We start from the raw sequence: 14,061 nt of genomic DNA on the forward strand, positions 1-14,061 counted from the left end.
TCGTCCCCTCGTCTTCGTTTTTAGATTTTAACCTGATTTTCTTTTAGTCCAGACTTCTTCAGAAATCCTGTTTTTATTCTTTCCTGCTGCTTCACTTTTTATTCCAGCGTCGTCTTCTTCTTCTCTGTCGAACGTTCCCCTCCTCGTCTGCGTCCTCTCTCTCTCTCTCTCTCTCTCTCTCTCTCTCTCTCTCTCTCTCTCTCCTCTCTCTCTCTCTCTCTCTCTCTCTCTCTCTCTCTCTCCCTCTCTCTCTCTCTCTCTCTCTCTCTCTCCCTCTCTCTCTCTCCCTCTCTCTCTCTCTCCCTCTCTCTCTCTCTCCCCCTCTCTACTCTCTCTCCCTCTCTCTCTATCTCCTCTCTCTCTCCTCTCTCCTCTCTCTCTCTCTCTCTCTCGCTCTTTGTTTTCGTCGGGACGTTGAGACCCGGGCGGAGGTTTCTGGGCAGTGAAGGTGGACTCGCATCAGAAGGGAATCAAGGGACCAATTTCTGCTTCCTCGTGTTGAGTTCTGAATATGAAGTGCTTTTTTTCGTCGTCGTCTTCGTCTTCGTCGTCGCTCTCCTCTCTTGTTTTTGTTTTCGTCGTTTTGCTCATACTACTGTCGGCCGTCTCCCAGGAGGATTTTGCACATTGTAAAGATGAAATGGATGTAATCATAGTTCACTGTGGCTTTAGACTGTGTACAGTTAAACTATGGACTGTAAAATGTACGGGGAAATTCCTATGGAAAAAAACTGAATCACTTGAAGAGCCTGTCAAAAGGTTATCGTGCATGCCCAACAGGTTCTTTTCAGACTCTAAGTGTGTAAATTTTACTTTTAGTGTACACAAGAAATTAAAATAGTTATCTTCTCTGCTCGTGTCTGTTTCTTTGGAGATAAAAACACCTCGAATTTTCATCCCTCCCTTTTCTTCTTTTTGATGGTTTCAAAACTGAAAAACGAGCGGTGATATTTACACCTTTAATCTATTTTAAATGTTTGATCTCAGTACTTTTTGTCTCATTATTTGAATTTAATGTCAAACTAATGACTTAATATATTTTAATATCTCGACTTTATCTCAACGTTTAAACTCATTTTCACTTAAATCAATTTTTTCACATTTAGATTTTTAATCTCATAATGACTTTTTATCTCAGTAATTTAACCATTTATTTTAAATATTTTATGTCAATGAGTTATCTAATTATTTTGATTTTACACCTCATTATTTAACTTGATCTCATAAATATGACTTAATTATGACTTATTTATTTTTAATATTTGATCTCATTACTTTTTATCTCGTTATTTTGATTTATCTCAACTTTTAATCTCATCACTTACTTTTTTCTCATTTTGGTATTTTACCTCATTTTTTGTTTTTTATTTCAAATTTTTGACTTTTAACATTTTATCTCAAATTCATCTCATTATTTGGAGTTTAATATTTCAACGTTTAATCTCTTTTTCACTTTTTTTCTCACTTTGATTTTTTATCCCAATAATTAATTTTTAGAATTACTTTGGTTCCATTCATAAATATTAATTTCTAACTCATGATTTAGAATTTTTTTCGTCAGTAAGACTTGTTATTTATCTGACCTCTTATCTCTTATTTTTACTTCATCATTTATTCCTCCCTTATTATTTTGACTATCATTATTTGAACTCTTAACATTTCTAACTCATTATTTTGACTGAATTTGTTTGTATGAAAAATTTCCATAAAACACAAACGACAGAAACGACAAACATGAGATAATTTTCATTTATTGTAGAAAACAAAACTAGAAAAGTCTGAGCTCGATCCTCGACTCAAGAAAATGAAAGGCACAGATTCATTTAACAACTGAGAGACAAACAACCCATCCCTCTATTCATAAACAACAACAACAAACAAACAAACAACCCCATCCCTCTATTCTTAAACATAAACAACAACAAACAAACAAACAAACCAATCCCTCTGTTCATAAACAACAACAAACAAACAACAACAAACAAACAACCCAATCCCTCTGTTCATAAACAACAACAAACAAACAACAACAAACAAACAAACAACCCCATCCCTCTGTTCATAAACAACAACAAACAAACAAACAACCCCATCCCTCTATTCATAAACAACAACAACAAACAAACAAACAACCCCATCCCTCTATTCTTAAACATAAACAACAACAAACAAACAAACAAACCAATCCCTCTGTTCATAAACAACAACAAACAAACAACAACAAACAAACAACCCAATCCCTCTGTTCATAAACAACAACAAACAAACAACAACAAACAAACAAACAACCCCATCCCTCTGTTCATAAACAACAACAAACAAACAAACAATCCCATCCCTCTGTTTATAAACAACAAACAAACAACAACAACAAACAAACAACCCCATCCCTCTGTTCATAAACAACAACAAACAAACAAACAAACAACCCCATCCCTCTGTTCATAAACAACAACAAACAAACAAACAATCCCATCCCTCTGTTTATAAACAACAACAAACAAACAAACCAATCCCTCTGTTCATAAACATAAACAACAACAAACAAACAAACCCATCCCTCTGTTCATAAACAACAAACAAACAAACAACCCCATCCCTCTGTTCATAAACACAAACAACAACAACAAACAAACAACCCCATCCCTCTGTTCATAAACACAAACAACAACAACAAACAAACAACCCCATCCCTCTGTTCATAAACAACAACAACAAACAAACAAACCCATCCCTCTGTTCATAAACATAAACAACAACAAACAAACAAACAAACATTTAGAACAATAGTGAGACAAACTGACGACCTGCTGTGAACTCGTCCGTCCAGCAGGGGGAGACAAAGACGCTCACACAGAGAAGACTTTCACTCTGGATTCAGATTTAATATTTGACATCATCAGGACGACATCATTGATCTTTAAAAACTTTAAAAAATATTAAAAAACTGTCATTCAGATTTAACATTTTATAAAAACTGGTTCTCTCTCGTGCACGAACATATCAGTGCTGGAAGACTTCGTGTTAAAAGTTTAGCAATCATTTTAACATTTTACGTCTTTAAATTTTTCGTCTTTTTTTCTGGACGTATTCTCAGAAGAATTATTTTACGTCCTTATGAACAAATAAAAGCGTTCAAGTTAAAATAAATGAAAAGTTTTTAACATTTCAAAGTACCGTAATCTCGTCGTTTATTGAGTTTCTTTTAAATTCGTTATTTGGGTTTTCGTTTTTACTCCGGGTTCCATGTGAAACTTTTAAACATTTACATAAGACGAATATAATTTCGTAAGGAGACAACCGACACAGAGAAGCTTCACGGAAGTTACTAAAAAAAAATTTTGACGAGTTAAAGTCACAACACTCGATTCTGATTGGCCAAAACTCCAAAACTCCATCATCCCTTCGTAAATAAAGACCTTTAAATGTCTAATACGTGTAGATCAGGACAGAGCCAGGCTCACTGTCTCCCCCTGCTGTCAGGAGACTGAAGTACATGTTGGAAGCACACGTTCATAAAGAACAAGACTTTAAAGAGTGAAGAGAAATTTTAAAAGGCACTGAGTTATTTTCTCCGGTTTGTAGAAACAACAAAGTAAAAAAACATATTTAATATTTACATTTCATAGACGAGCAACAGGCTTCACACAGGCTTTCCTGAACCTGGATTAAACCTTCAAATTAAACCTTCAAATTAAACCTTCAGATTAAACCTTCAGATTAAACCTTCAAATTAAACCCCCAGATTAAACCTTCAGAATAAACCTTTAAGATTAACCTTCCAAATTATACCTCCAGATTAAACTGTCCAGATTTTACAGTCCAGATTAAACCTCCAGATTAAACCCTTCAGATTAAACCCTCCAGATTAAACCTTTTAGAATAACCCTCCAGATTAAACCCTTCAGATTAAACCCTCCAGATTAAACCCTCCAGATTAAACCCTTCAGATTAAACCTCCAGGTTATAAACCTTTCAGATTAAACCTCCAGATTAAACCTTTTAGAATAACCTTCCAGATTAGATTTAAGATTAAACCTTTCAGATTTAACTCTCCAGATTAAACCTCCAGGTTAAACCTCCAAATTGAACCCTCCAGATTAAACCTCCAGATCAACCCTCCAGATTAAACCTCCAGATCAAACCTCCAGATTAAACCCTCCAGATTAAACCCTCCAGATTAAACCCTCCAGATTAAACCCTCCAGATTAAACCTCCAGATTGAACCCTCCAGATTAAACCTCCAGATTAAACCTCCAGATTAAACCTCCAGATTAAACCTTCAGATCAAACCTTTCAGATTAAACCTTCAGATCAAACCTTTCAGATTAAACCTTCAGATCAAACCTCCAGATTAAACCTCCAGATTAAACCTCCAGATTAAACCTTTCAGATTAAACCCTCCAGATTAAACCTCCAGATTAAAGGTCCAGATTAAACCTCCAGATCAAACCTTCAGATCAAACCTTTCAGATTAAACCTCCAGATTAAACCTCCAGATCAAACCTCCAGATTAAACCCTCCAGATTAAAGCCGGTGTGAATCCGTTGAACGTTACAATAATACAAAGTTATAAAAAGTTGCCTCGTTTCCTCTCAGCTGCCGACCAGGACCTCCATGATGTGGTCCAGCTCTGCCAGGTCCATTTTAAAAGCCGTGTTCTGACCCCCGCCCCCTGTCGCTCCATACCCAGACATCACCATGGGAGCCATCTTTGTGGGCGGAGCTCCTGAAGGGGGCGGGCAGGGCCCGAGGTCGTACATGGACGTGTCAATGTCTGTGAAAAGGACGTCGTCCAACGTGAAGTCTGTGAGGAAGGAGGAGGTGGAGGACGGAGCGGGAGGAGGGAGGAGTGGAGGAGGTTTCTCCAGCCTCTTCTTCTCCTCCTGTAAGTCCCGCCCCTCCTCTTCCTCCTCTTCCTCCTCTTCCTCCTCCTCCTTCATGATGACATCAGACGTGACCCGAGGAGGAGGAGGAGGTGATGGAGGTCTGGAAGACAAAGAGGAAGGACAGAGCTCTTCGATCTCCTCCAGAGCGGAGGAGAAGCTGTCTTTGGGGGACGGAGAGGGAGAGGGCGGAGTTGGGGGCGGTCTTGGGGAGTGGTGCAGGTGGGGGTGTTGGGGGGAGGAGGAGGAGGAGGAGGAGGAGGGCGGCAGGGTGAAGAACATGGGCAGGTCCTCCTCCAGCAGGGAGGCCGGCGTCAGGCAGGAGTCCAGCAGAGGCGAGGAGAGGATGCTGAAGGAGGACGGAGGGGGCGGAGCTTGTCTGGCCACTCTGTCAGCTGACACAGGAGGTCCGGCGGCGAAGAAGAGAGCGCCCACGCCTCCTTCCTGTCTCAGGTCATCATGGATGCTGCGGATGATGTTGTTGATGAGGACGCGGCGCTGCAGGCGGAGGTCAGTGCCGAGCAGCGGGCGGTACAGCTTCATGAGCGACATGTTGAGGACGGTCTGACGCTGCAGCGTGAAGGACGCCTGAGACACGCCCCCCGCCGCCAGAGGATGAAGGTCTCCCTCTGAACCGTCCTCATCATCGCCCAGCTTCCTCTTCACCCCGTTACCCAACATGAACCTGAGGAGGCGAAGACACAGAGCTTAGAGAGATCAAACACATCTCAATCTATCAGAGAGCATCACAGTGAGGGCGCAACACTCCACTCTGACCAGCAGAGGGCGCTCATGATACACACAACACACCAGGACCAGTGAGACATCATGAGAACACTTTACATAGTGGAAGTCACTGCATTAATAACAGACATGACTCTGTAGTGGAAGTCACTGCATTAAAAACAGATATGACTCTGTAGTGGAAGTCACTGCATTAAACACAGACATGACTCTGTAGTGGAAGTCACTGCATTAAACACAGACATGACTCTGTAGTGGAAGTCACTGCATTTAACACAGACATGACTCTGTAGTGGAAGTCACTGCATTAAACACAGACATGACTCTGTAGTGGAAGTCACTGCATTAATAACAGACATGACTCTGTAGTGGAAGTCACTGCATTAAAAACAGACATGACTCTGTAGTGGAAGTCACTGCATTAATAACAGACATGACTCTGTAGTGGAAGTCACTGCATTAATAACAGACATGACTCTGTAGTGGAAGTCACTGCATTAATAACAGACATGACTCTGTAGTGGAAGTCACTGCATTAATAACAGACATGACTCTGTAGTGGAAGTCACTGCATTAAAAACAGACATGACTCTGTAGTGGAAGTCACTGCATTATAAACAGACATGACTCTGTAGTGGAAGTTACTGCATTAAAAACAGACATGACTCTGTAGTGGAAGTCACTGCATTATAAAAAGACATGACTCTGTAGTGGAAGTCACTGCATTAAACACAGACATGACTCTGTAGTGGAAGTCACTGCATTAAACACAGACATGACTCTGTAGTGGAAGTCACTGCATTAAACACAGACATGACTCTGTAGTGGAAGTCACTGCATTAAAAACAGACATGACTCTGTAGTGGAAGTCACTGCATTAAACATAGACATGACTCTGTAGTGGAAGTCACTGCATTAAACACAGACATGACTCTGTAGTGGAAGTCACTGCATTAAAAACAGACATGACTCTGTAGTGGAAGTCACTGCATTAAACACAGACATGACTCTGTAGTGGAAGTCACTGCATTAAACACAGACATGACTCTGTAGTGGAAGTCACTGCATTAAACACAGGCATGACTCTGTAGTGGAAGTCACTGCATTATAAACAGACATGACTCTGTAGTGGAAGTCACTGCATTAAACACAGACATGACTCTGTAGTGGAAGTCACTGCATTAATAACAGACATGACTCTGTAGTGGAAGTCACTGCATTAATAACAGACATGACTCTGTAGTGGAAGTCACTGCATTAAAAACAGACATGACTCTGTAGTGGAAGTCACTGCATTAATAACAGACATGACTCTGTAGTGGAAGTCACTGCATTAAACACAGACATGACTCTGTAGTGGAAGTCACTGCATTAAAAACAGACATGACTCTGTAGTGGAAGTCACTGCATTAAAAACAGACATGACTCTGTAGTGGAAGTCACTGCATTAAAAACAGACATGACTCTGTAGTGGAAGTCACTGCATTAAAAACAGACATGACTCTGTAGTGGAAGTCACTGCATTAAACACAGACATGACTCTGTAGTGGAAGTCACTGCATTAAACACAGGCATGACTCTGTAGTGGAAGTCACTGCATTATAAACAGACATGACTCTGTAGTGGAAGTCACTGCATTAAACACAGACATGACTCTGTAGTGGAAGTCACTGCATTAATAACAGACATGACTCTGTAGTGGAAGTCACTGCATTAATAACAGACATGACTCTGTAGTGGAAGTCACTGCATTAAAACAGACATGACTCTGTAGTGGAAGTCACTGCATTAATAACAGACATGACTCTGTAGTGGAAGTCACTGCATTAAACACAGACATGACTCTGTAGTGGAAGTCACTGCATTAAAAACAGACATGACTCTGTAGTGGAAGTCACTGCATTAAACACAGACATGACTCTGTAGTGGAAGTCACTGCATTAAAAACAGACATGACTCTGTAGTGGAAGTCACTGCATTAAAAACAGACATGACTCTGTAGTGGAAGTCACTGCATTAAAAACAGACATGACTCTGTAGTGGAAGTCACTGCATTTGGAGAATCATAGCAGCAGACAGAGAGGCTCTTATTTTGAAGGGGTGGGTCACTGACAGGATGAAGTAATGAAGTAAAGATCTAGAGAGCTGAGAGCTTCCCCACAAACCTGGGTGAGAAGTGACTTTGTGTGTGTGTGTGTGTGTGTGTGTGTGTGTGTGTGTGTGTGTGTGTGTGTGTGTGTGTGTGTGTGTGTGTGTGTGTGTGTGTCTGTTTTTGTCAGTGTGTGGTCTTCAGAGCGGAAGTCGCCTGTTTCCTGAGTTTTGTTGCTCAGGGAGTCAGAAGGTGTCGAACGCCCACCGACCAGCTGACAGAGGCTCACATGGGAGCAGGTCAGCTGACTTTGAACACACACACACACACACACACACACACACACACACACACACACACACACACACACACACACACACACACACACACACACACACACACACACACACACACACACACTCACTCTCTCTTTAAAGCTCCCAAACTACAGTCCAAAAAACAGCTGTTTGACCCAGAGGAACACAGGAGTTACTGCTCTACTGCTGCCTCCATCTGTTGTTTTGTTTGTGTTTTCGTTCTTTCTTTCTTTCTTTCTTTCTTTCTTTCTTTCTTTCTTTCTTTCTTCCTTTCTCTCTTTTCTTCTGCCTTCCTTTTTCCTGTCATTCTTTTCCTCTTTTTTTCTCTCTTTGTCCTTCTGTCATTCCTTCCCCATGTATTCTCCTCTTTTTCTTTCTTCTGGTCTCCCTCTCTTCTCTCTTTTCTTAGACCTTTCTGGAGTCCCTGAGCTCCCTTGTCTCGTAGGTTCCTCTGGATCTCTGCTGCTGTGGACGTGGTCCAGACTCCAGCTGCTACAACTACTACTATCCGTCTCCCCACTATCATCTCTCTCTCTCTCTCTTCACCTCCCTCTATCCCTCTCTCCAACACGGTCTCAGCAGATGTGTGTCTAACATGAGTCTGGTCCTGCTGGAGGTTTCTGCCTGTTAAAGGAAGTTTGTCCTTGCCACTGTAACTTGCTAAATGCTGCAAAGGTCTCTGCTCATGGTGGATTAAGATGAGATCAGACTGAGTCCTGTCTGGAAGAGGGGACTGGATCTGATCCTGGTCTTGATGTTGGGTCTACATGTGTGAAGGAGTGCTGATGGAGGCAGCTGTGTGGGTGGAGGTTTGTGGTGGTGGGGATTTGAACCTGTGACCTCCAGATTATGCAGCCAATAGGCAGCAGAATGTGCTGACACACACACACACACACCCCTTCTTAGATATGATAATTCCTCACTACTCTAAACATTTAGATGTGGGGGGGCGGAGCTTCAGGGGACCCATCTGCTGTGACAACCCAAAGGAAGAGGTGAAAGGTGACAGAGAGAGAGAGAGAGAGAGAGAGAGAGAGAGAGAGAGAGAGAGAGAGAGAGAGAGAGAGAGAGAGAGAGAGAGAGAGAGAGAGAGAGAGAGGAAGCAGACACGTCAGGACGAGGCACACAACCATCTCGAGTCCTCACCTACGTCTGAAATCTTGTGACAAAGACCGACTCGGGATCAGCTGGCTGAAGGTCAAACATGTCACCCCTCCCCTCCCCTCCTCTGAGACCCCCAGCAGCCTCTCAGCTCCGAGTCCTCCGTGGTTGATGTGGATCTTTTCTCTGGTTCTCGTGTTTGCGTAGTGATCCTGGTCTCACAGAGACTCTGGTCTCACAGAGACTCTGAGCCTGCAGCGTCAGGTCTTGGCTCTGCTGTGATTCTCTCTCCGTCACACTTTTAATGGAGTGAATCGGAGCGTGTTCGGACATGTGCAGATAACAAAAAGCTCTTATTCTGACTTTCTTACATAAACTCAGATAAACATCAGGTCCGCTCTGGAGCTCCCGTCCCTGCAGCAGCAGAGACTTCTGGTTCCTCTGGGTTCATGAATTCTCAAAGCTTTTTCTTAAAACGTATCTGCAGCTCTACTACCTGGATGTAAAGGAGCACAGGTGATGATGTCATCAGGTGGTGGGCGTGGTTTGTCAGTATGTTGATCTGGTAAATGGAGGTAAAGTTGTATGTAGGCTGTGTCTGGTTAAACTGACATATAACCACTCCACCAGAGACACGAGGAACCAGCACAGGCATGAGGACGCTGACCTGCTGCTGGTGGACTCACTGGGACATGGTCTACCCTCAGACTCTGTGACCCCGTGTTTCCTTGAATTAGATAAATTGCTTTGGAGAGTTTTCTGACCTTCAGCACAGCTTGAAACTGTGACTGTTTTGGTCGTACACACTCCGGTGTGACTTCAAGATATATTTGGGACCATATGTGAGAGTGCAAATCATTGACGTCAGTCCAGAGCAGGGATCGGCATTTCAGGCCTAGACTATTTAATAATCATTGGCATCTATTCGACGATTATTGGAATAATCAGTGCTGACTTTAGACTCGCTCCCTCTCGCTGCACGTCAGTGTCATGTGACAGAGCGATGATGGAAAACGTAACGCCTGAGGAGGACCACGTTTTTGCTACGAAACATCCCGAATCAGAACTACGCCAAAAAAGAAACATGGTGCTGTTTCCTTGCATGGTTAAAGCTCCCCTGAGGAAGTCTTGGTTTGTGTTGGCGCCCCCTTGTGGACAAAGCTGTAACCACATGTTCTCACTCACAGAGAGTCTGTTTGTTTCTGTCAACGCGACGCCTCGGTTTCACTTCAGTCCGTTTCATGACCGGATAAAAACTCAGTGAAGGAGTTTAAAGATGTCTGTGTGTGTGTGTGTGTGTGTGTGTGTGTGTGTGTGTGTGTGTGTGTGTGTGTGTGTGTGTGTGTGTGTGTGTGTGTGTAGCGCTCAGCCAGACATGTAGGAACATGTCTCTGCTGAGCGCTCAAAATGAGTCTTTAATTCACAGAAGAAGAAAAAAAAGAGAGATAATGTTTTTTTTTTGTTTTCAGCAAATAAACTTGAATCTATCACTCTGTGTGTGTGTGTGTGTGTGTGTGTGTGTGTGTGTGTGTGTGTGTGTGTGTGAGTGTGTGTGTGTGTGTGTGTGTGAGTGTGTGTGTGTGTTATTAGTAATATAGCTAAAAAAACACAAGTGATGAGTGTGTTCCTCTTTGCTGCCGGTAACTGTAACCTGTGTGTGTGTGTGTGTGTGTGTGTGTGTGTGTGTGTGTGTGTGTGTGTGTGTGTGTGTGGGCGAGGAGGGGAAACTGAAACTGGAGGAAGTGAAGGTGGATTTTACTTTAAATCATGAGTGTGTCTTCTGCAGCGCTCAGCAGGGTTTTCCTCTCTCTCTGTGTGTGTGTGTGTGTGTGTGTGTGTGTGTGTGTGTGTGTGTGTATGAGTCATCATGTTCATACAGTCGAAACACAAACAAAGTTCTCATCACTGTTTTGCTCCCGTCATGTTTCCCGGTGTGTGTCAGGGTGTTTTTATGTTTCGGTTTCTCAGAAGAGCCTCCCTCTCCTCCTCCTCCTCTCCTCCTCCTCCTCTTCCTCCTCTTCCTCCTCCTCCTCCTCCTCCTCTCCTCATCCATGTTGTCTTTCTGGTCCTCTGAAAACCTCTGACCTGTTGACTCCAGGCCTGGCTCCGCTCATCATGACTTTGGTTTGTTGTTGTAGTTAAGTGAAATACGATCTGGTGATAACACAGAGTGTTTTATTCTGAAAATTAACCGGATGTTTTCATCTTGTTTTGGTGAAACCTGACTTCCTGTCCCGCTCCATCTGCTCTGTTGAGATTGATGCGCCGTGCTCCGGCATCCGGGAACAATAGAAGTCTTGAGTATCTGATCCGGAGGACTCTGACCTGCTGGATCAGAGACGCAGCCGGAACGCAACGGAGCGGATCCAGTGGAAGTTAACACATTGACTAGAATAGAAACCGATCAGATTCAGAGCTGTGACGGATCAGAGACGGATCTGGTGGAATTTAGCCGTAAGGGAAGGAAAGATGAGCGAAGGAAATGAGCGTTAAGGGAAAGAAAAGGAAAGCTTAGGGAAGGAAAGGAACTCCAAGGGAAGGAGAGGAAAAAGAAGCTAAGGAATGTAAAGCTGAGGAAAGGAAATGATCGCTAAGGGAACGAAAGAAAGGAAAGGAAATGAGTGCTGGAACGCAACGGAGCGGATCCAGTGGAAGTTAACACACTGACTAGAGTAGAAACCTATCAGATCTGGTGCTGTGACGGAATTTGGTCATAAACCCAGACAGTTAACACAACTTTTCACGAAGCAGCCCAAAACTGCAGTTCCTCAAATGTCCTCTAGAGGCTGCCCCCCCCAGCAGTGAGTCAGCCCCCACAGAGTCCCCTGTTAGAGATAAACCTGTTCACAGCCTGGAACAGAAACAGGTTCAGTCTCTGCAGCTGGTTTCTCATGTTATATAACTCACCTGTTTATTTTAGATGAGTGTGTAATTAGGGGCAGGGCTTATTTGAGTGACAGGTGTAGATGGATGTATAATTGGGGGCGGGGCTTATTTGAGTGACAGGTGTAGATGGATGTATAATTGGGGGCGGGGCTTATTTGAGTGACAGGTGTAGATGGATGGGAGACTATTTCATGTAAACATCAGACTCCAGGTAATCTGTCCGTGTGCACTTTAAGAGAATCTGAACTCTGAGCTCTCTCTCTCTCTCTCTCTCTCTCTCTCTCTCTCTCTCTCTCTCGTATCAGCGCTGTGTGTAACTGGCTTCATGCAGAGTGTGTGTGAGTCCAGTGTGGAAGCCTTACGTAACACACACACACACACACACACACAAAGTGCTGATTGTATTGAGGGCAGAGTGAACGTCTGTCAGTCTGCTGTGACCCTCCCTGACTCCGCCTGCTGCTGCTGCTGCTCGACCACATTCTTCTTCTTCTTCCCTTTAAACGCTGACTCCACACCAGGAAACTCCCCGACCTTTGACCCCTTCCCGAGCTTCTGATCTCTCACCACAACACAACCCCGAGGATACCTGACTTCACGTCCTTTAACTTTCACGCGTTCACAAAGATACTCACAGGGGATTCTTGATCTGCTCAGATCAGACAGGATCATTCACTTCATAGTGACCTTGAGTGACCTTTGTTTGTCCCTCCCCTTAACTCCTCTGCGTCTCAAACCTGACACAGATTAATAATCAATCAAAAGAGGGTCAAATTTATATAATTATTACAGCTTTACAGGTTAAAACATGAAGTTTAATACAGTCTATGACCCTTTGAATGGTTTTTAATATGATCTAAAAGTTATTAGTCATAACTCATTAATATTTTTAGGTTCAGAATGTGTATAACACTTTTTTAAGGCTATTAAAGCCCCTAAAACATTTATAATAAATTAGCTTTTACCAACATTTAAAATATCACTTCAATAAACCTCATTATTTTAAAATAAAGGGTTATAATTAGGGGCGGGACTAAATATCAATGAGGCAATAAATTGTTAAATTGTCGTTATTCGTTCAATATAATAATAATAAAAGTTTAATTTATAGATATTATGGAGCTCTCCTTTTTGGGGCAATTTGTTTTTTTCAGTTAATCAGATTTTGCGAAGAATTGTTGCAATTTGTTAATTATCGCAGAATCACGATATTACTGTTAGCGATGTATCGGGTATCATATTACGGGTTAACTTCTGTTAGCGTTATTAAATCTTAAAAAGCTTGTTTTGGTCATTTTTAAACATTTTCTGCTGTTTTTTTAAAGGTGACATATCATGCAAAATTGACTTTTTAATGGTTCTCTCCCTGAAATCTGTGTCCCTGTCTACAAACCCCCTGAGAATGAAAAGACTCCATTCTGCCCCTGTTCTGATTTCTCCACCTTTCTGTAAATGTGTGCTGAAACCAGCCGTTTCAGTTTGCAGTGTTTTTTCATACGTCACAACGCCATCCGGTCTGTAACAGGAAGTCAGAGCTCGGAGCTTGTTCAGCCCATAGACTGTATAAAATACAACTCAACCCCTCCTCCGTTTTTCATTCCCTGCACACATGTGTGCTAACAAGGAGCTTAGGAGGGAGGCATGCTAGTTGTAGGCTGTCTTAATAAACACAAAGGTCGCTTTGACTCCCCACGTCTGCAGATTTGAAGATCTAGTGGAGGATTTTTAGTTTTCATGGAAAAGTGCTAGCGCTAGTTAGCATAGCCACATAGCTACATGTTGGTAGCTGTGTACCAAGACACACGTCTACATACTGACAAATAAAACAACAAGAAACACTAAATCTGTGACCAATGGTTCAGAAAGGTCCTGCTGCAGGCGCCTCTCCGTCAGGATCAGATTCTGGATCAGATTCAGAGGGTTGAAGTAACGCGGGTCTGTGAGCAGCCGTGTATATTCAGACAACATGGAAACATTAGATCAACGTGCTGGAGAGCCGAGGCACATCCACTTCCTGAGGGGGCGTGGTCAGAGAGAA

The 14,061-nt window shown here is 42.7% G+C and overlaps 1 protein-coding gene across 3 annotated transcripts in view; it reads right to left on the minus strand.

Moving 5' to 3' along the window:
* Positions 1-2,864: 2,864 nt before the first annotated feature.
* Positions 2,865-14,061, minus strand: part of LOC117816076 (SERTA domain-containing protein 2-like) — a 17,584-nt gene continuing 6,387 nt past the window's right edge. Inside the window, exons 2-3 of one of the 3 annotated variants that reach the window (XR_004631892.1) lie at positions 4,507-5,571; positions 4,096-4,466 (exon numbers count right to left, since the gene is read on the minus strand). Coding sequence is in view for 2 of the 3 variants with exons in the window: in XM_034688176.1 (XP_034544067.1) it covers positions 4,596-5,571 (976 nt within the window). In the remaining variant the exon portion in view is untranslated. Of the gene's footprint in view, positions 5,572-14,061 lie in introns of all 3 variants that reach the window. The other 2 variants (XM_034688176.1, XM_034688177.1) reach the window with 2 other exon arrangements.

The sequence above is a fragment of the Notolabrus celidotus genome, chromosome 7 (assembly GCF_009762535.1).
Source record: "Notolabrus celidotus isolate fNotCel1 chromosome 7, fNotCel1.pri, whole genome shotgun sequence".
Classification (NCBI taxonomy): Eukaryota; Metazoa; Chordata; class Actinopteri; order Labriformes; family Labridae; genus Notolabrus; species Notolabrus celidotus.